This window comes from Clupea harengus, chromosome 13 (assembly GCF_900700415.2).
Source record: "Clupea harengus chromosome 13, Ch_v2.0.2, whole genome shotgun sequence".
NCBI lineage: Eukaryota > Metazoa > Chordata > Actinopteri > Clupeiformes > Clupeidae > Clupea > Clupea harengus.
This window is the reverse complement of record NC_045164.1, coordinates 3775198-3798388: the sequence shown is the minus strand read 5'-3', so window position 1 is coordinate 3798388 and position 23191 is coordinate 3775198. Positions and strand designations below refer to the sequence as shown.

The window sequence follows — 23191 nt, the reverse complement described above, 5'->3', positions numbered from 1 at the left end:
CAAGACCAAAAATATTTTATTCTTAGTCCTCCCTATGCACAGCAACTACAACAACAGAGAGATACAAAAGAACGAGTGAAGAAGTGATATCAAGCCAAAGAGAGATCTCAGTGTTTTGTTTCTGCTGCAGTGTGGTGTGGGCGAGGGTGGGCTGTGGACATGTGCTATCTCTGACTCCCCATTAGTGTGAGCAGGAGAGGGGGGCTGGCCTTATTACACACACACACTCCTTACTGAGCCGTCCAGCTTGACCCCTATTAAGGCACTGTCACTTGAGGAGCAGATGGTTCCCCCTCTTCCCCCCTAGAACACTGGGGTGCGGCCATGGCAACCGATTGATAATGGCTATCCTGGAGTGGAGGAATCGCTCCTTCTAATTTGTTAAGTACCACTTCAGTATATTTGATTTAATCGCCACATTTGGTCCTAACAGAGCAGACACCAAATAAAACATCGCAGGTGTCTGCGGTCACCCATAAATCTGGCCTCCCAGGGTTTTTACACGCATAGCTATTTGCTAATTAAGCCCACAAAATATTCCTAATTTGATTTTATGGTCCGGCGTGGTCAAAGTGGGGGGGCTGGCTCAGTCTTCAGCTGGTGGGCCATCAGATTTTGAGGAAGAATTTCTTCCTGTAGAGGAGGTAGGCGATTAGCACCCAGAGGAAGGTGCCCCATAGGCTCTTGAAGAGCCACTCCCAGTGGCTATCTTGGAAGCGCATCTCCCAGCTGAATGGGAAATAGAAACCCAGGAGAGAGTGGCCCACGTACACGAAGATGGAGTTCATGCCTGCAGACAACGTTATAATAATGCCATTAGGATAATGCGGACGAGGAGAATGATAGAGCGCTGTGTCATTTAGGCAAACAAACGTGCTGAATTGTCTGCATGTGTTGTAGGTGACATGGCACCAAGAGACAGTGTATAAGTTCTACATTTAATTCTGAATGATACTGGTCTCCTATTGATTGACATACCTGGGTATATGAAAGGCTGCCCACCCCACCAGCCTTTGATGTCTATAATGAAGTACATCAATCCGAGCAGGAGGAAGGACATAAAGCCCATGCAGGTCACATAAGACAGAGACCTGAGGAGAGAGACACATGTGAGCAGGTTAGCGCTGGGAGCTGTCGGGCTTACGCCTGGATGGAGCATTGCAATAAGGCATAATCTTGTTTTAGGTGTTCAATCGCATTTAATACATTGAGGGATGTTGAATTTGTTTGATGGGCTTTAAGTTTATTTTCAAAGCAAGTTTTTTTTGTTGTTGTAAGTTTTGGGTCTACTTAAAGTCACAATTTATACACTTTTTTTCCACAAGAAATGTTAAACAAACCACCAGATTGACTGACAACCTCTGACAGCGAGTACAAATACCAGACATTGTTATTGTAGCGGAAAATGGGATTTTCAAGGTGGTCAGTGTGTCCTGTCAATCAAGCAACAGAATCTGACTGACAGCATGGCATATGGCTACAATACGGTGTGAATTCTATGGCATTTCTAATGGCAGCAAACAAAGCAAAACATTTTAAAAAAAAAGAAGAGGTCCCTGTTTGTTTTTGTAGTTCTTGAACAGGGGTAGGTTTTCCCAAAGCCTTTTTAATGCTATGTCATTCATAAGTTACACCTTAAGCTATACCCTAACGTTTAAATTCAGTTTAATTAAATTTTATTTATAAAGCTTCAATAACAATGGAAACAGAACCTGAACCCCCCTAAATGAAGGGAGGAGAGAAGGAGAAGAGAGAATCAGAAGCAAGCAGATGGTTTCATGCACGATGCAGGATGAAACAAATCAGTGTACATGATACATACATGATTCCATGAAATAAAAATAGAAATAGAAAGTATATTCATGATAGATGCAAAATTAACAGTCGATAAAATTGAGAGAGCCAGCATTCAAAGTATCGGTTGTAAAACAGCTTTGTTGGTATAAAGTGTCCTCATAAGGTTGGTATTATAAGGATAAGCAGAGCAATGAAGCAGAAAACTGTCATTAGTATTAGGGGTAAATAAGCTGGCACACAGTATATACATGCATCATAAGCAGAGGAGAATTTGTGATTAATAGTTTGGTGGGAATGGGCAGCTGTAAGCAGAGGGCTTCGAGGTATTTCACAGAATATCCTGTAAAAGCTACTTTTGTAAGGTTGGTCTGGGCCACTCTTAGCTATACCTTAACACAATTATCAGACAAATGTTTTAGGGCCCAAAAATGTGTCTGGACATGAAATGTGTGTGTGTCTGCACCGACTGCAATGTAAAACCAAGACTGCAAAGTAAGACTGTGACGTAAGATCATGTAAGACCATGTGTTGCATTACATTTTGTGCTTCATTAAATACATGAATAATATAAATAAATGTTTAATCCTTTGCGGATACAAATCTGTAAGTAAGATCTAGCCTACAGCTGTCCTTATTTGGGAGCTTTTTTAAATTATAACTTGCATGACATGATGCCAGAAACATGGATTCAGTCTCTTACGGTATACGTATGAAGATTTCTCTTAGGGGAATTATTCTCTTCAGAGATGGTTTGGGAAACACTTTAGAGAGGTTTTTAGAAAAAACTTTAGAAAGGCCTACTTTCCAAGTCTTAAAATGTGACGTTAAAATGTAAAACCAAGTCCAGAATCGTAGGCTCACAAATTAGCAAGCTAGCTTTCCCAGGCCATTCATATGCAACCCGCTTTCATTTCACTCAAACATTCATCATCACAGTTTCCTTTTCTTCTTCAGAAGTGCCCTGTTGTGCTGTCAATATGTTTATATTTCACAAACTGAAGTAACAGATTTTTAAGCTTTAGACATTTTTTGAAGCCCTTATAAGACTGTTGATAGTGTTGATGTCTGGCCATCTGGCACACTAAAGATGGAGATGAATATTCATATTTCCAATTAGTCACTCCTTTCAATAACTGATGCTTATAAACTTGAATGGGGTCATGACCTGAGATTCTAACAACAACTGGTCACAGATGAGCCATTTTACTGCCCATTCAATATCACGACGTCTGAAACATGTTACATTAATGAAGAATATCATAATCACCAAACAGCGGAGGCACATGTTTGGGGGGAGGGGGTGTGATGCAGATAAATAAATAATATGCTAGATTATACTATAGCACTCATGATCCTAGCGGTAGTCCGTAAGGAGCATTAGCGCTGAAAGTGAATCCCTGGCACCTGCTGCAGGAGGCCGTGCCAGCGAGCCTTGTCCCTGTCTGTTCCTAAGTGCAAGAATGTTTAATGTAATATTACCTAATGTAAAATGGCGGCATCCCAGAGCTGGGGGCTGTCCTCCATGCAGCAGGCATCTTTTATTTAATCTGAAGCCGGGCCAGGGAGCAGTCTTTGGCTGGGAGTTAATTACTTTTAGGGATGGAGGCAGCCACTCAAACTTGAGAGCTCAATAACCTGTGCATGATGGACTGTCCATTAAACCTGGGCAGGTAATGGGTCAGGATGAGCTCTCAAACATGGGAATCTTTCTGGCAAAGAGTGCAAGCTACAAACTATATGGAAAGAGATAGGCAGCATGTTTGGTTGACCTCATATAATTCATACTGGAAAATAGTTACCATTTGTATATTAGTATAGTATCGCACATTAAAATGGTATGACATCATTCTTGATTATTGTAAATGAATGGTCGGAATGCACAAATGGTGCTGCCTTTAATAAATTGGGTAACCCACTCCAAGTCAGTCAACCGAGAATTTGGGATTTGTGTGATTTGAGACACAGATTTGTTGCTAATACCTTTTAATGGAACATAGCACGAAAGAAACGGATCTTAATCCAAGACAATATACTCATACCGAAGACTAAATGAATTACAGTGTCTTGAATTATGGGGGATTACTCTTGTGGTATTTATTACATATCACCGTGTCTGGCTGGCTTAATTTAAACAAATGACCTAAATATCCACATGGGATCGTGTTTAAGTTTGGCAGGCGTTAGAGCTTCACACCAACATGCTTTTTTTTTTTTTCGCTGTTTTTTTTTACAGCAAGTTTGTGATGGTGAGAACTCTTGACATGATGTGGGGACAAGGCATATAAAAGGTCTCCGTCTCTCTCTCTCTCTCTCTCTCTCTCTCTTGGCTGTTAAGAAGAGTGATCTGGTCAGAGGATGTATCTCCCTGCCAGCTCTACTGTCCCGACAGTTGCTGGTGATTATTTACAGGGGGTGCTGTCGTTAGGGGAGAAGTAAATGCGTGTTTTAGCGGGCGGTGATTTGTGCCTTTTGAAAACTCATCCTTTTCTTTTGTGAGGAAAGTGGCTGGATTCAGAGGGTCAGGAAGCACTTACCAAAGATTTTTATTGACAGGTATAAATCCTTCGTCTCGCGTGCACTTAGAAAGGATGGCTGCGCAGGTTCCCTGAGGGTTGAAATGAAACAGATTTCGAAATCAATTCCCGAGCAATAAAGTAAACACCACGGAGATGCTACGAGAAAATCCAGACCTCCCACATCCAAGAGTTCAGGAGAGTAAGTGGATGTCAAGGCCTTGGAGCATGTCAAGCATCATTGATCTGGGACAGAAACAAAGTCAACAGAATAACTTTCTAAAACCTAATAAGTGTTCTCTCTTGAATAAAAAAGCCACATACTCCAAACTTTCTGCCAAACACACTGGATTTGTACATGTATGCACACACACACACACACACACACACACACACACACACACAAAGATGCAGACACCCCCACACACAGCTGCAATCATAAAGATTGTATTCCTTTATCCGAATCAAATATTACATTACACATCTACTGTGCATCCAGTCATTTGTTTTTTACTTGGGGGAAAAAAAAGGGAGGCATTTCTCATTTTCGAGGAAGAAGGCAGATCAGTATCCAAACACACTAGTTAGAGGAATATCCATCACTTGTATAGATGACAGAATCAATGATGTGGAAATAGCCTGGCTGGGCCTAGATTGAGTCTCCAGGCTACGCAAGCAGGATGTGGGACAATCACTGGTACGGTATGTGGGCCAGTCGCTCAATTCCAATCTCTCACTGCTGCACACTGATCGTTGAACTTTAATTATCTCTAAGCCTTGTTTATTGGGATGGGGAGAGACACAGACTCCCAAGGAAACATTTCACTACAAAAAAATATATCTAAAATATATGCAGCCATAGGAAGTAGGTATAAATGTTGTGTGCGTGTTTTTTTCTCTCTCCATCAGTGTGGTTTCAGCACTCGTGTCTCTGCGCTCGGAGGCTGTTAACTCCTTGCACAGCACTATGGGTAACCTCTCGTGTCAAGAGCACATTAGCGAAACAAGTGGCTGTTCAAGCGCTGCTTCAAAACCTTCCCTCGAAATGCCACATCTCTCCAGGGAGAGACGGCCATAATTGATTGTTGTTCACATTGACAAATCTTAGCCGTGATCATCTTGGAAAGATCTGACCGTGCCATGGGTCAAGGTTTGCTTCAAGAGTACATGTGACTGTCTGCGAGATGAGTGAGCGAGGATGTTTACCACCAACACAGAATTAGTTCTGAACCAGAAATTTTAATTACAAGAGAGAAATGGAAATAATGAAATTAAATGAAAATGCATAAACTATTGCTAAGATGAATACACAGTTTATGCCCAATGGCAGCGTATGTACAGGAGTGGACCGGTGAACTCCCTGCATTAGTAGATGGGCTGACAAAACAAGATATTTGGAATAAAATATATTCAATTAACCAAAATGAGTTTTTCTCTGTGTGAAAAGAGAGAGGAGACATAATGTGTTGTTCTGGCTGCTTTATTTCATCACCATGAGCCCCTAGGTAAAGTGGAATAGATCTACTATAATATATTTTAGCACTCTGCTCTCCAATGCCCCCACCATAATGGGCAATATGATTCAATATAGCAATATAATGGACCGATTTGTCATAGGAGTTAAGGATAATGAAATTCAAAGGACTTGGGCTCAAGCCTCTGTTAATATAAGGTCCCTGTTTCACAAAAAGGCACACACACACACACACACACAAGCACATCCAAAAACACACAGCGAAGATGGCACAGACACACATACACACATACCGTACATACAGGCACAAATACTCAAAAGCATCACTCCATCGCTTCTGTTCTCTTTTTCTGTCTGTGGTAAAGTTAGTTATCAATCCCATATTAAATGATCAATGCTAACGAATCATGTAACATTAATGTTCATGTTGACAGACATGGAAACACACCGTGTGACCAAAATTTGGTTTGACAAGCATGTCCTTCTTATAAGACACCAAACTAAAAATATTTCGTCTGGGAAATATGTCTGACAAGGCACAAAAGCCCAATTAACCTTGGGTAGAGTGAACAATTAAGGGCACAGCGCTTGAAGCTTGAAGGACACTGACTGATGAAAATATCCCCAGGCAAAATAAGACCCCAGCTCATTGACTTCATCAAACATCCTGTTATACATTTTGCTTTATTAAACAACTTAATTAATAATCCAATTTGGTAATCAATCATGGGTTTGTTGTTAACCTTTTTCACAAATAATTTTTTTCACCACCACTAAATATTAGGGGAAGACACTGACGTGTTTCGGTTTTATATTGTCTAATAAGTAACTCAAAGTTCAAAACTGAGATATGGGGCCCTGATATTATTGATGGGCAACGGGCAACGGGCAACGGGCAACAAGCAGAGTCTGCTGTGCGTGAACTAAAGTTAATTTAATAACTTGGCAAAATCATTTTGCTAATTTAATACCATGAGCAAGATCCTAAGCGCAAACATGGGTGGGTCAGTTCAATGCTCCCACACATCACACGATAGTTCATGTGCGACAGACTTTGCTCGTTGCCTGTTGCTAATTAAATTAGTGCCATAAGCTTTTTTCAGTACTGAAAGTGTCACAGCATCTTTATAACTGCAACACAATATGAGAAAACTTCCTGATTGTGTATAATGGTGCACTGCTGTAGACCTGAGTTAGAGACTGTTATATGTCTCTCTCTTAGTGAAGGAGCCATACGATCTTAGCTCTGATTGTTATATGTCTCTCTCTTAGTGAAGGAGCCATACGGTCTTAGCTCTGATTGTTATATTTCATTCTCCTAGTGAAGGAGCCATACGATCTTAGCTCTGATTATTATATTTCTCAATCATAGTGAAAAGGCCATGTGGTACTAGCTCCGATTGTTGTGTTTCTCTCTCTTAGTGAAAAGGCCATGTGGTACTAGCTCTAATTGTTATGTTTCACTCTCTTAGTGAGAAGGCCATGCGGTCCTACAGACAAAAGTGCTCCATCATCACCAGCGGTCGTGGGACACAACATTCCAGGATTGCTGGGAACCCAAAACAACCGGGACAAAAACAGCCGCAGCAGGGGGTGATGCTGAGGGTTCTCAGACAATAGCGTATGACCTACTGACTACATAGCAAAGCACACAGTCTTGGAAAACTGCTAGATCTCTGAAATGGGGGCATATTTGTTATTTCAGTTTTACAAGACATCTTGGAAGGCGGATTACGAAGACTCGTTGTCAAGAAAGGCAATTTGGGTAAAACATGGTGAACTCTCCAGGGAAAGACACTTGAGGACCCCATGCAGTCCCTACACCACTTACCCCACCCCCACCCCTATCAGCCACTACTCTCTTAGTTGTTTGGACCACACAAATTGAGCACTCATCTACAGCCTCCAGTCTTCACTATTGTTTGATGGTAACAAATCTAATCAGCAAATCACTCTGAAGACCCAGGAAAGTTATTTATTTGATACAGTAATCCCAAGTTGCCTATTTCAAAACTGTGAGCAGTTATGAGTGGAGGTTATTTACCACTACATAATCGAGCCAGGGACAGAAGACAGTTCTGGTAAGGGGAGACAAGAATATGATCTTCTAGTCTATGCGTACTGTGAATCACTGTGTGTATTCATATTGGAGTAGAGGATAGGGAAACCATTAGGAACACGGAAGCCATGAGATCCATCCGGTTGGGTCCCACAGGAGGTTTTGTATGTTTCTCTGCCTGGAACCAAATCCTTAATCATGCAAACATGCAGAATACACACAAACACACACACACACACACACACACACACACACACACACACACACACACACACACACACACACACACACACACACACAAATGCACAGATAACTAGTGCATATTTAGTCAAATGTGTGTAATGAACTAATAATTATAGATTTTTCCCCTTTGTATTGTAATTGCATTATTTGGTTCAATTACAAAGAGCCAGCATAAATATCAGATTGACAGTGTGGCAAATTCCTTTCACAATAAAAAGAACATACCTGATCCCACAGTACTGCTATCACCTTGGACTTTTTATAAACTAGTTATTACTACAAATACAGGTTCAAGGAGAAATGCACTGCACTGAGACAGACATCTCAAGCAGTGACGACTGTGATTAACTACAACCCTTGGAGAGCAGCTTCAAGAGAACATGCCAAAAAAGAGAGAATATTCTATATTGATTGCTGTACATTTTCAGGTCAAGGGACCATGACCTGTGTGGCAGGAGAGGTCTACATGTAGTCATGCAGAGTGGTGGAGAGGATCAACATACCAGGAGAACGGCCCAAACAAGAAAGCGGGTCAACACCTCGTGAGTCTTCGGGCGAAAGAACAGGAGAATTTTCCCAGCCTGTAAAAAGACCATTTTGGCGTTAGCGTTGAAGCACATACAGGAGATGTCACTATTTGAGACCGATTTGTCTGAATGGGATAAAGGTGACCAATAGTCCCACAGAAGAATCTTAGTCCAGAAAATTAAAGCAGTGCATTGATGTTTCTTTTTTCAAGTCCATTCACTGAATCACAATTCCCTTATTTGTCTCTATCTTCTCGTTCAACAACTGTGTAATTTTGAAATCTTTTCCATATGTAATTGCACGCACGGCACAGAGCAGAGCCAAAATGTGTTTCATGTACAGTGAAATTTAAGATAGTTTGGTCGTTAATGTAAATCTAACTTTCTATCTTTTATCACATTGCCTAGTCACATCCAGCTACGCTATATGGTATTTGGTGTGTTACAGCACAATCAGACAAAAAACAATGTTCACCAATATCACACTTTTACTAATAACTCCATTATCACATGCATATCACTGCACCTATCTGTTTTGAGTTATGATGATTCTTTGCACAGAAATATTCTACTGTCAACCTCTTGTAGTTAACACTGTCCGGAAGAGCCTCACAGAGGTTTAGAGGTAAGACGTTTGCCATGTGATGTGTAGGTACAGTAATTGGTTGGCAGCGGATGTGTCGAGAGGGAGTGTCCCTGACAAGGCTCATGTTTCCTGGAGCTCTCTGCACCAGATGTGCCACTTGGGTCGTCCGCCGCGCGGGCTGATTAAGTCAGCGATGACGAACACGTCGCAGCAGAGGACATTAGCCCCGGCCCATGCAGACAGGGTGGCAGACACCTGGCGTGTCCTCTAAGCCGTGCTGATTGAAGAGCTCACCACTAACTGTTTTTTCTCCGGGTGCCCATGGGGGAGTTCATGAATGCGTGCAAAACGCTCATCTGAGGCTGGGGCTGGGCTGGTGCCGTGGCAATGTCACTGAGGAGAGTGTGTGAACCGAACCTCTTAAACAGTCTCCCGCCAAAGACACACACGCTCAAGGACTACCATCAAAGGCATGGGGACAAACACACACACACACACATACAGACAGACACACACACACACACACCACACACCCACATCTGTTTCTGTCCTCTCTGTTCTGGTCCTCTCAATTGACTGAGTGCAGCTGTGCGTGTGTGTGTTTGTGTGTGTGTATGTGTGTGTGTGAGAGTGTATTTCAGTGTGCTACAAAATGAAGCTGATAACCAGTTTAAACAGTATTTCTCTAAGGAAACAATCTAAACCACAACCATGTTTTTAGGATATATCAAAGAGGAGTACTATTCCATTCATGTCAATTTGCTCTACTTTTAGAAATTACAAAAAGTAATTAAGAAAGACTAAATTAAGAGTAAAATGTGCTTACAAGCTAAGGCACTGCGTCCATTATGTCAGCTAACATCCCATCATCACTTCAGAATATGAATAGAGACGTGTTGTGATAAAATCGGAGAAGAGTCATTTGGAGAAGAGTTTGATAGGAATAATAGGATGCTATTAAATTCATAGTCATGAGTTATGAAGTCCAATGCAGAATTACATCTTGTAATTGTAATTGGCAGTTGATGGTTGGAGCCTGCCCTGCACTACTCTGACTGTGCTCATTAAATGAGATCATCAGACTGCCCTCGCTGGTCTCACAGATCCTGCCATGACTTGGCCACTTTGAGCACATGGAGTGGAATGTAAAGTTAACAGATTAGAAGATATCAGAGTTTTTTCGAGGGCACACACAGAACAAACAACCAGAGCCCGTGAGGGGCAATTTGCTGAATTTGACAAAAAGGTGTACTGCATTAGAATTACATTAGACTGAATAAAAAAAGGTAAATCAGCACTGCCTTTAAACAGTGTCAGTTTACAGTACATTATTCCCAACATTCATTCACACATACAGTATATAGATACATTTATACATACAGTATATATATACATACATACATACATACATAAACGTACTAACTTTACCTGCATCCCCATGAATCCCATGACCACAGAGTTGATCGTCCCTAGAACTCCCTCAGGGTCAAAGGGCTGTGTTGTACGATATAGGGCCTGCACAAAGACATCAGAACTGTCAGTGAAGCCCTCTGTAATCCACATAGACCAGCATTAGACCTACAGCGCATCCATGATTGTTTATGTTCTATTTCCCTCCATCCAAGTCACCATAGAGGTTCTATGCTACTCAACGAAACCACATGTCTCTATTGCTATCATTTCAACATGGAGCACATAGTTTAGTGCTTGCATCAATACTTTACCAAACACCAAAGAATTTTCATTCAAAGACTGATGCAGTCATAGAGAGATGCCTTTAGCTCAGACAAGATTGTGATAGAGGAAGTTTGATGTGAACAATGAACAATGAAGAAAATGGCACAGAAAGGCATACAGCAATTCATGAGGTCTTGGGTATACTTAGTCTACATACTTCCCCAGACCAGACCACAACGGGGGTGGGAAACAGGTCACATTCTTTTTTATTGCAATATATCCACAATAACTCAAATAACTCAAAGGATAGCACCGACCTTGCATGTTGGATGCCAGTATATGTTGTCTCCTAACAACCACTTGTCTACGTATGCAGCTGCTCCTCCAGTGCAGTTTGGAAACAGGCCTTCATCTCCAATACCTCCGGGCCCCAAGTAGCCGCTTTTCAATGCAGGGATTGGTTTTCAAACAAGACAGACAGCACAACAGGTAAATTATGCCGTTAGCTTCACAACCATTTTGAGACTTTTTGAAGAAAGTGCACTGAAATTGTTAAGTGAACCGATACATATTTTCATATCAGTATGACAGTATGGATGCAAATACTGTCATCATCCCATTACTAGGCCATAATGTTACTGCACACTAGTCAACTGTCAGTCACTTTGGAAAAACGAATCCACATACTGTGGAGTATTTTACAATATAATGTTTTGTGGTATCTATAGAGTATCTATAGAGCATCCAGAACTAAATGTGCATGGTATACTTATTTTTAGTGTGTTTTTGCGTATTGTTTGTGTGTGTGTGCATGTGCGTGTACGCGTATGTGTGTGTGTGTGTTTGTGTGTGCGTGTGTGTGTGTGCCTGTCTGTATATATATATATATATGGGGGGGGGGGGGGGGGGGGTGGTTAAAACGAATCAGAATTTCCTGTCCATCATCTGATAATGTTGTAAAAAAAGAAGAATGAAAAATGAAACCGGAGCTCTGTCTCTAAAAATCCAGTAATGTATCCTCACTACACACGGCCAATGCAGACTTGGGAACAGTGTGAGTATAACTGCATTTTGGAGGCAGTGCTAAAAAGTTCAGCTCATTAATCAAGTGGAGAGCATCACGTGCCGACACCAGCCCAGGTATAGCCAGGCTGCAAAGTCGAGGAAAGAGAGCATGAATGAAGGGATGGGGCACGGCAGAAAGGCGAGACGGAGGGATAGGCGAAGATGGATCCTCTGCCCCATCCTCCTCTTATTGCACATGACAGACTGAGATTTGCTAATTATCTCCTCTCTAGCGTGTGCCACTGACTCATAAATCATTGTGTGGGGCTCTAAAGACCTCCGCAACATACACATAGAGAGACACATACAGAGACACGCACACATGCGCACTAGACCCCCCCTATCCCACACACACACACACACACACACACACACACACACACACACACACAATGGCACACAGACACTTACATACACACACACACCAACAGAAATACAGAAAAACACAGACACATATACAAAGGTATACAGAGAGGTTTGTGCATAGAGTCACACACTAATCCTCGACCTGAATCATGCATACACTTGCACTTATGCACCCTAACATATATAAGCTGATACATACCCACATTTGTGCATATGCGCATGTCTACATGCACTGTATGTACACACATATACACTAATGTGCCTAATACAGACTCATTTAAACACCAACACACACACACACACACACACACACACACAGAGACACAGAGAAAGAGAGAGCGAGAGACAGAGAGAGCGAGAGAAAGAAAAAAAGAAAGAAACAGTGAAAGAAACAGCTACAAAAAGTCCATTTACAACAGCTCCCTTTGAGGGCATTAGAAAACACTTCTCACCCACTAGCATTTCCCACATTACAAAAAAGAAACAGACACCCTGAACGTTGTCAATCGCTTAATTGTTTCGAGAATGAAACATTCAGCAACAAAACATCTTATGCCGCTGCAGTCTATTTTTGATCACTTTCAGAGCTGTCACAGAGCTGTGTCACTTCAGAGCAAATTCGATTACGGACTTTGACATCTACAGCCCCTTGAGTAGGAACCGCTTGTACATGCCAACATAGTTTAATGAATTCAGCCCTTTGTCTGAAGTTCTACTCATACAGCCTTTGATGAATGCAGCTCCCCGCCCATTCCTACCAAATGTATGCCAAGAGTGTCAGAATGAAGCACCACCTCGCGTCTACAAGGTGAAGGTGTTTGCTGCAAGCCTGAGGCCAGTCACTGACTTACGTGGGGCAGTCCGGGACAGGGAGGAGGAAGGTGACACACAACCACACAGTTTCCAGAATGATGATGAAGATCCACTCTGGCCAATACAAAACCAAATCCTGAATAGGGTTCCACCAATGATGCTGCAAAATATCCAGTTCAAGTGAAAAAGTAGAAATGAGTTTAAAGATTGTGCTCCGATCATATGAAAGTTATGTACAGTCTGCACCTCTTTTGGAATGTTTGACTTCATCTCCATCATATTTACATATGCAAGTCCTTTAATTGGATCTCACAGCAAATGAATTCAAACTGGCATGATCAACAATGACTTGTCAACTCATACAACCTTGAGGTTTTGTCCTGTACTTTTTTCTTGAAGAACCACTTTTGAGTGTTTGAGTGAGTAGTTTGGAGCCTGTGAGAGGGTGTCCCACCTGTTTTAGTGGGACATCTGTCTGGGCTGTGAAGGTCTGCATCAAGGCCAAAGCAAAGTAGGTGAAGCCCAAACGCTGCAAAACTCCAGGAATCCGTAACCATGACCACGACACTGGAACATGTAAACACAAAGATACACACAGAGGAACGCACCCATTGAAGAACCCAAGCATGTACACAAATGCCCTAACACACACACACATATATGCAATACACTGCAACTAAATGTTCATTTGTTAACCTATTTTTACTTCTAAATTTGTCCACGGCCAGATATAACCGAACATAATAACTAATAAACCTGACTTGATTTAACTTGGCTGTGACAGGAGCATTATTCAGTTGGCTTTTCTGAAGAATGTGTTAAAAGGTTTTTAAACAGCCCTCAAATCTACATTCAGAAAAAATAACAAGCAGTGCTAGTACATTTGTACCAGTACAAGAAAATGGTACAGGTTGTGTAACATTGTTGCCCTATTGAGCAAAAAGGATGTGTTGTCTAAAATGGTCTCTAAAATAGCAGTTAGCCCCACTGAAAGGCGATCTGAGGATAAGATGCTGACGCAGAGGGGCAGGATGAGGACTCTGCCACTCCTTCAGTCCTTCACTCCTGGGCAGCTGAAGATGAATCGCGGGTCCTGTGATATCAGGAAAGGAAGCTGGACAGAGATGGCCTTTGCGTGTGTGTGTGTGTGTGTGTGTGTGTGTGTTCGTGTGTGTGTGTGTGTGTGTGTGTGTGTGTGTGCGTGTGTGTGTGTGCGTGTGTGCGCGTGTGTGCTAGAAGGCGGAGAGATTGATGGTAATCTACACATTAGTTAATTGAAAACCTCTTTGTGGCACGTTCTGTACAGTAAGAGTGAGAGAAACAATATAATCCTGATTATTGATCCAACAAATCAAATAAAAAGAGGAAACGTCGCCTCGCTCCCCAGGAAGAGCAGGAAGGAGGTTTTAATGAGTAATGGCATCTGTCGTTTTAAAGCGCATGTTGTGCTTCTTAAGCGGGACCCACCCCATCACTCACAACTCTGAGAATCAAAGATCAGATCAAGAAATCAATAAATCTTTTTACGACATAAAATACTTGTTAGAATTTAGATAACATGACTTTCACTTACCCCTCCACCATGAAAAAAACATAAACAGAAGTAAATGAATCATACACTTGTATGTGATGTGGTCTATGTTTGCTTAAGGGCAAGACAATCAACAATTTATCCCTTACTGACAGACCAATGGATCAGACACTCTTTAGCCTTGACCATGGATCCATCTGGCTAGGATATGTGGGACTGTAAGCAACTCCATTAACACACACTTGGCTGTTACAGTGCCTGGCACATTAGACAGCTTGTACTCCCACCTCCTATTGAATTGAATTAACAGCCAGAGAAAGTAATGGCCTCACCTGCTTTGGCTCCTGCACTGCATATACACAAACACTCACAGACATGTACTGACACACAGAGACACAAACCATCATCGCCACATATCTAATGTTGAGGCTACTTCTCTTTGAAACAGTGATAGATTGGTGGGGTGGAAATGACAAAGGGAAACAAATACACCACACAACTAACCCTGACCACAGTTTGGAGGTAGACAGTAGGGTGTTACCATCACAGGGGAATTAACAAAGTGCCCACACTGAAAAAAGTGGTAGAAAATTCAGCGGTTTATGGTAAAAGCCCCCTGATTCCATTATATGAAAATCTACTGCTCTGCTGGAGCCATGACAACGAAACTCTATCTGCAGTAATTGTCCATTACAGTAGCGTTTGTTGTTCCCAAACCTGACCTCTCTTCAACACCCCTCAGGATATTTGCCACTGGAGCTATACAGTATCACAATATTTGCGCTAACCTGGTTAAACAGTCAAGCTAGTGCATTAGCATCTACCTTCCGGAAAAAGCTAGCGATGGAGGGACACCCATTCCCTCCCTTCAGACAGCTGTATCTCCACAGGAAACCCTATCAACCCTTCCCACACTTCACTCTGTCGCATCTTCAGTGAAGTGCCACCGGATGTCATTATGTTGAGATCAGCTTGTTCTCTTGTTCCTCATCGGAGGCTAATGGTAATTGACTCTGCTATTAGCTTAGGAGGCTCGGTCACCTCCAGACTCTACAGATATGGGGGGAAAGGAGGAATATTTCTCAGTTAGAAAGGGAAGGGTCTTCTGATATGCAAACAAAGAAATGGGTGAGTGGCCTTGTGGTAGATGTCAACCTTCCCAACCTTTGGCACAATTACACTGACAGTTGTATTAGCATGGAGTGTGAAATTGAACAGGCTTCTTCAATCAGCTCAGCATGAGTGGCTGCCTCTAAGAAATGGCTGACCTTTTCTTAAACGATGAGCTTCTTTTCATTATATATTGCATGATTTATCTTGACACAGACTCTGAAGTGCTCTGCATGTCTAGCATTTCTACATCAGGCTGTTGAGATTGGAAATTTTAATTGGAAATAAATATAAGGTCCATATGCTTCCAACGCATTTACCATTTTACATTAGAAGAATCCCTTTTTAGTCAGGATTAGCCATGGCTGTCCAGGTGAGATGATATATCAGCATTTTTTGCTCTATCTGTAATTTATGAACCTACCTGTTATTCAGTGAATGAATTAAGCTATCCGTCTGTGTGTTTGTCTGTCTCAATACATTGCATAACGTAACATTACATAATGCCATCTGGATGTTAATAACTAATTTAAGATTTGGCCCTTGTCGTGTTTAAAACATTTAAATAATGCGTCCCATTGGATTTAAAGAAATCATACCTATCTAAGGCATTGAACTTCACCTTGTTTTATGACACTACCAACCAGACATCAAGTATCAGATTTTCTCAGCTTGTGGCAACCATCCAGTCACATTCTCTGTGGCTTCACAACAACAGGCTCGCATGGCATAACATGTCTGTTGAGGTTTCTGTTGAGAGCCATCCATATTTCAAGCAGGGTCTTGGCAGTTTGACAGGGTAACTAAGGGGTGGGCCAGCAAAGCTCAGAATCTATGGCCTGAACAGAGGCAGCCTTCAATTAATTGAGTGGATATAAACCTCGAGAATGCGGACGTAAGCATATCTTCCATGTGTCCCGGATTCCAGTAGTGGGTGTCAGCGGCTGAGGGTGTTTCTGAGGGTGAGTTGTGTTCCTCTGATCAAGAGGAGTAAGAGGTGATGCCATGGATGCTGGTAATCTCACTGATTTTCAGGATATGAATAGTTTGCTTTACACTACATTGTGACGATAGTTATGTATGTGGCGATGTAGAACTTTAACAGTCTCCCGTAGAAAAACTAAATTCCTATCCTTAAGGCCGTTGGTCCTCAGTTGGTGTAACAACTGCACCAGAGTGTCACACACAGAGTGCCGTTTCCTTCTGATTCTTGACACAGCAAATTAAAAAAAAAAACAAAAAAAAAACAGACAAACCATACATACACAGTCCATCTTTGGGGCTGTAGTTGATGAAGCAGAAGCCGATCAGCATCAGTACCGCCGTTCTCCAGGACAGCTTCCTCAGCAGCTGCAGGCGGCCCACCCCTCTTCTGCGCATGGAGCTGAACGCCAGCACCACAGACGTACCGATGATGAACACAAACCTGTGGTAAGAACACAGAATCATAGAAACATGCTCCCGACATGAGAATGCCTTGAGTGTGATGGTACTCACTTAATGTATAACATTGATATTTAATTTTGAATATGTTGTGTATTTAATATCTTTAACTTAATGTGAATTATTTCAGATGTATCAGGCAAGTAATCTATGTCAGCCTTTTAGTACGATTTCTGGAACATGTAGTTATAATTACAGATTAATTAACAACAGAGAAATTAATGTAAAACAGCCCACGTTAATATTTCCTCTCAAATTAAGCCCTCATTACTTAATAATATGCCTAATGTATAATTATGCAGGCCAGGCTGTCTTTAATGTGGTTGTCATTACAGCACCAGATATGATGACCCAGGAAATATTGCCTTTATTTCAAAACCGAATACATGTCTGCAAGTACTGGTGTACATTACATTTGACATAGATTCGGTTTATAGTCAAAGACAAACTGTCACGTAATATTTTGAATTTGCACTCTGGGTCAATCAGAAAGGTCACGTGAGTGGGAATAGACTGAAGTCATCTAAGCCTGTGTTCTATTCCTTTGCATTTCTAAAAGAGAGAAAGTCATAATTTCATATTGATTGATTAAAGCAGCAATACGGAGTTCTGTTCCAAAACTAGTAAGCTAACTACCTAAAAGGCATGCAAAAACCTTGCAAACACCACCAACAGCCCAGCTGACACTGATAGAAGCTTGCCAACACACTAACTGGTGTCTTTTGGCAGTATAGCTGGCAATGTCTTGCGTGTGAAAGCTTTTCTTCCATTTTTGCAAGGGGTTCCAGCCCGTTACACAGAACTACATAGGGCATATCTTGGATGGCTAGTGGGAAAGACAAAGGTGTTTCTCTGTCCTTCACATGGCCATATGCTATCAAAATTAGTTTGAGGATGGTACCAAAACTAGTTGCCTATAAAACCATACCTCAAAAAGTGTCAAATTGTTGCATAGTGTTACTTTAAGTACATGTTGGCAGCTCACCAAGGCATCACCAGATCACCCACCGTCAGACCTGTTAGACATCATGACAAATACACACAGAGACACACAAGTCAGTCACACAGGCTACTCACACACATATTTATATTGCCATTCCTAGTGTAAGAGACAAAAGCCTGAAGACGGAAACCAAACTTGAAAGGTTTCATTGATAAACAAAGACAGGTGGACAGATGCATGATGGTGGCAGGCAGGCCAACACATTCTTTTTTTCATGGTAATTCTACAATTACCCGGTTTAACCATGTGTAAACCACAGATAATGAAGACTTACGATAAAGGCACACAAATGACACAAGCAAAAACTTGTGAGCATCATTATGGAACTACTAGGAATGCCCCTAAAACGTTGTTTTCTTATTATCCTTCGATTTTCAGACAGTGAGTGATTTATAAACGGGCCTACATCTGTGCCAGTGGAGCCCTAGAAATAAGATGAAAATCCATCAGCTTTTCCTCTCTGATCAATACAATTCTGCTGATGTGATGAAGAGCCTATTATAAAGCTTAAATTGAGTTCATCTTTAAATACTCCAGGAGATGCACTTTGTAATAGCTCCCATTAAATTTTAACATGCCACCTCCTTCTTATCTGACTCGCCTGGAGATTATTAGTGATATTGATCTCGGAGATGGATGCTTAATTTGGTTTAGGTAAAGAAATCATACTGTTTTCTCTGTTCAATATTTAGGCCCAAGCATCTCATACTGTACATTTTCTGTACATTTGATGTGAGATGAGAGCTCTACCTCTGTAGAACTACCCAACAAGATGATAATATATATGTAATCTCTTACAGTTGTGTAGGTGGAGAGTGTAGCCTCTGCATTACATTGTAATCTAAAGGTCTGCTTACAGCTTTGAGGCATGGTTCAGAAAAACAGGTTTTCTATAGCAGTTCAAGGGACCGCATCAAGAGTTTCTGTTTGTTTTGTGACTCATTTAATAAATACTGTTGGCTCAATGATATACGTCATGTAGATGTTTCTGTTTGTTTTGTGACTCACTTCAACCAAATATTGTTGCCTCAATGATACGCCTCATGTAGATGTTAAATGATCAGTTTCTATGCATTAATACTATTTATTTCTAATGCTATTTATTTTAGACAGCATTTCCAACCACCCACTGTTTCAGAGCCTTCTCTTTTGTTTCTATTTTGTTACCACCACCATTAGAGTTACTGTCAATTTCCAAAATGTGCGATTCTGATCTATTACAGCGCATATATTGCATGCAGCGCATATATCAGGTTCAAACGTGAATGTGTGGAGCTGTGTACATCACCATTCCATGGAGCATGCTGAAAGAACCAGTAGCCTCCTCCTCCGTAGTTCACAAACACCATGATAGTCAGAGAGAACCTGACCAAGTCACAAAACACAAAAGTGGGGGATGAATCAGAGAGCCTACCCTCTTAGTATCTACCCTCACATTTCTTAGCTTACTCAGTTAATTACAAAATGCTTCTTGTCCAAGAGATTAATCAATTGTAGAAATGTATGAATGACTCTGAGGTTCCTGGAAAGAAAACATTAGTCCTGAAAACCTGTGCATAATCTCCCAGAAGAAACAGAGCTATAAGGTATAATATTTTATTCATATTTGTGCCCCTGAGAAAGAAGTAATTCAGATGGACAATGTGGTATTGAAATGTGACGATATGAGTCAAGTAAACGAAACAAAATGTACACAAAAGTCTTCTCTTTTTTTCCGAGAACCTGTCTAAGGATTTCTCTCTCACTCACCCCCTGCATCATATTCAGCGCATCCTGTTCAGGGCGAGGTTCAAAAGTGCAGCACAAAATTATCCAAATTAGCAGGCTTGACAGCCAGAGAGTCTCATGAGACTTGTGTTTATAAGTCATTCACAGACTTACCCCTATTCTTAAAGCTACTGTGCGTGTGTTTCCTTTCCCTTTTGTATTAGAAACCAAGGCTCTGTACTCTGTATGCTTGTGAGAGACTGTTAACATTTGGTATCAGTTATCACAGAGAGGCAGAGTTGTCAAATGGCAATGCCCAGTTGCCCAGTGTCCATATCTCACTAGTTCTAGTGAATTTGAGTATATGTGAGGTAGACAAGCCATTGCTGAAACAGACACTTAGGTGTCTTCATGAGGCGCCTTCATGATCTATTCAAGCTGTAGATGTAAATCAAAAATTATACACAGGCATCTTTCTAAAATGGGTCCATTGACTTCTGCATGTTGACCATTGGAAATTGTTATTCATTTAGATTGTACTGTAACTAAATAATGAATCGATCAAACATAGGTTGTTTGTAGCATGTGTCAGTGTGGCTTAGTGAACATATCCACACATTTGTAAGTATCAACAGAGTATATATGAATAGAAAAACACCAACCATGAAAATTAGAAAAACTCAATCTGCTAAAATGATGCTTTCTGTCTTTCAGTTCCTGCTCGACTCCAAATTCCAGACTTCCTGGCAGGAAGTCTATGACCTCATCTGAGGCGGCATAACATGTCCTGTCCCCTTGTTCCCCTTAATTCTTGTTGTGATGGGTTCGCTTGTGACTGGATATCCTCCGGGCTTCTCCTGACATATGCCAGACTAGGTGTCACTGAGACCTTTCAGAATATTGTGTAGTCTGCTCGACTTCACACTCGAAACATTATACCCTTTGCTTTTATACACTGTTACCTACCAGGCTAGGGGAGCTAAGCATGCTGTTCCCAAAGCTGAGGGGAATATGTATCGCAACACGTTCTTGCACGCAAATACATCATCTTGACACCCATCATCAATCCTCATTGTGTGTTTAGAGGGGTAACACTCAGCTGTCAGGTGTGGCATCAGTAGCAATGCCTCTAGTAGATGCTAATATTTAAGATCAAAGGGCCATGGATATATAATAATATATATATATAATAATATATATATCGCCTCAGAACTGGTGTGTATAAGGTAATGCAGCCTAAGCATTATGAATCACTCAGGAAATGAGCGCTTGTCCTCTGGATCTCCTCATGCAGAAACGCTGACTAAAGCTCTCTCCGTGTAATTTACTAGGAGTGTATAACTTCACTTCACATCAGCCAGAGGGAGGATGGATTTCGCACTTGATGGAATGATACCATGCGTTGACACAGTGACTGCCACAGGCATATATATTCGGTGTGTGTGACATGGAAGGTTTACCAGTTTTACGCCACATAAATCTGGTGGAGGAGAAGAGATGAATGTGAAGTAGCACACATCCATTCATTTCATCCAACACCTGTACATCTGTTTTAAATGTCATGTCACTCATTCAAGCTGTTTTTATTTGCGAATAAACTAAGGATGGCTCAGCTCAGAAGTGATATGTTACTTAAGTGCAACGAAGAGAATCAGTCCCCAAAATAGACATTCAGAGAGAGCTCTCTGTGTGCACCCATGCTTCCCTTGTTTGTCAAACATAATGTAATTAAGAGATACAACAGAAGCCATTACTGCTCCTTTTTAGACCTAACCTGCTGATACAAGATTTTAATCACATGCTATCATCTCAAAAGGACTATTAGGGCTGGGCGAAGCCAGAGGAGCCCTCACATACACATACACACACACACATACACACACACTTTTCAGACTGTATTCATTAGTAACTGTAAAAACAAAGAGAAAGACACTCTCTTAATCATATCTGTGCAAATTGTCCAATGAAGCAACTAATTACCAGTCTTTTCAATCAAATAAAACAAAATTGTTCCCGTACTTGTAAATTCATAATCCTATTTAAATGATTTGTAAATACTATTTGAGCAGTATATTAGCTAATCCAATGTGTTGACTAATATCTACAGTATGTGGTATATATATTATTGATATATATTATTTATATATAATATTTTGGAATCAGGTCAAAGCAGCGGCCCCTACACATCCACTTTAAAGACATCTAACATGGCACTACTAAACATGTGTGGATATGAATGGACATAAGGATTGTCTTTGAGAGAAAATGTGCTCTCATGTTATAAGACCTTCATTGCTTTTGCCCTCAGTGCCCTGCCTAAGGTACGCTACCTTAGCAGTTTTAATGACTTACGTCAGTCTCTGAAGTTTTTTTGATGAAGTTTTGATCCATTGTGTAATGCTGCAAATGTCTCATTTCAGCACACTGTCTGTCCAAATTTTGCTGTTACTAGCTATGGACATGATTCAAGAACCTGCCATAACTCCAATTCATGTAAACACCTGTGATAGACTGCCACTGGACAAGTATATAATTACTTTAATGAAGTGTGTGAACCTTGGCCAAACTGTTGACAAATAAGACCTGCACTAAATGTTAAATGGTGATAGGATCCCTTTGTTTTTAACAAATACATTTCACTAATGATCAATTTGTTCTTACCGTTATTCTTATTCTTTATATAAAAATGAATTAACTAGTTTCAACACTAAACAAATCTGAACTAAGTACTGATTTTTAGTAAATTTTTATGATACCTACCACGTGAAGAATAGGTTTTCCACAACAATAACTTTCCTTTTCTATCATTGCATCATCAGTTCTACACCACAAGATTCAAGAAATGCTGTCACTGATATGGAACCAGGAACAGCAAGCTCCAACAAGATTGAAACCAAGATCCTTTTTAAGAAATTAAAATGCAAAGTCTACAGTGGTGTACCGTATATATATCACACAAATGACGTCTGACAAATAGATGGCAGAGCTTTGCAGCAGAAAGGCAAGGAGCGGGCTCCTCAGAAATTTCATGGGGCCTGGTTGGCAGTTGACAGATGCTCGTGTCCACCGCAGAAAACTTTAACTTATTAGCCGAGGGCACATATTTCACACACTTGCATTAGCTCAGTCGGAGGCTCTAGCAAGGAGCTGCCGTACAATTTTTGATTCCACCTCAACAATAATGCAATTAATTGAGGGGACATCAATATGAGGGAGTCTGATATCCTCAGAGTATGACTGAGTACGGGAGCTACTTTCCGCCGTTATTATTTATGGG

General features: G+C 41.1%; 1 protein-coding gene across 1 annotated transcript in view; it reads right to left on the bottom strand.

The window, feature by feature from the left end:
* The window catches only part of si:dkey-192p21.6 (uncharacterized protein LOC565246 homolog), a 33242-nt gene continuing 10051 nt past the window's right edge, over nt 1-23191 (bottom strand). Inside the window, exons 8-18 of the mRNA XM_031579009.2 lie at nt 19496-19572; nt 18190-18220; nt 17027-17187; nt 13575-13687; nt 13159-13280; nt 11194-11317; nt 10628-10714; nt 8590-8667; nt 4332-4402; nt 979-1091; nt 1-790 (exon numbers count right to left, since the gene is read on the bottom strand). Of these exons, the coding sequence (XP_031434869.1) occupies nt 609-790; nt 979-1091; nt 4332-4402; nt 8590-8667; nt 10628-10714; nt 11194-11317; nt 13159-13280; nt 13575-13687; nt 17027-17187; nt 18190-18220; nt 19496-19572 (1159 nt within the window). The 3' untranslated portion in view covers nt 1-608. The remainder of the gene's footprint in view (nt 791-978; nt 1092-4331; nt 4403-8589; nt 8668-10627; nt 10715-11193; nt 11318-13158; nt 13281-13574; nt 13688-17026; nt 17188-18189; nt 18221-19495; nt 19573-23191) is intronic.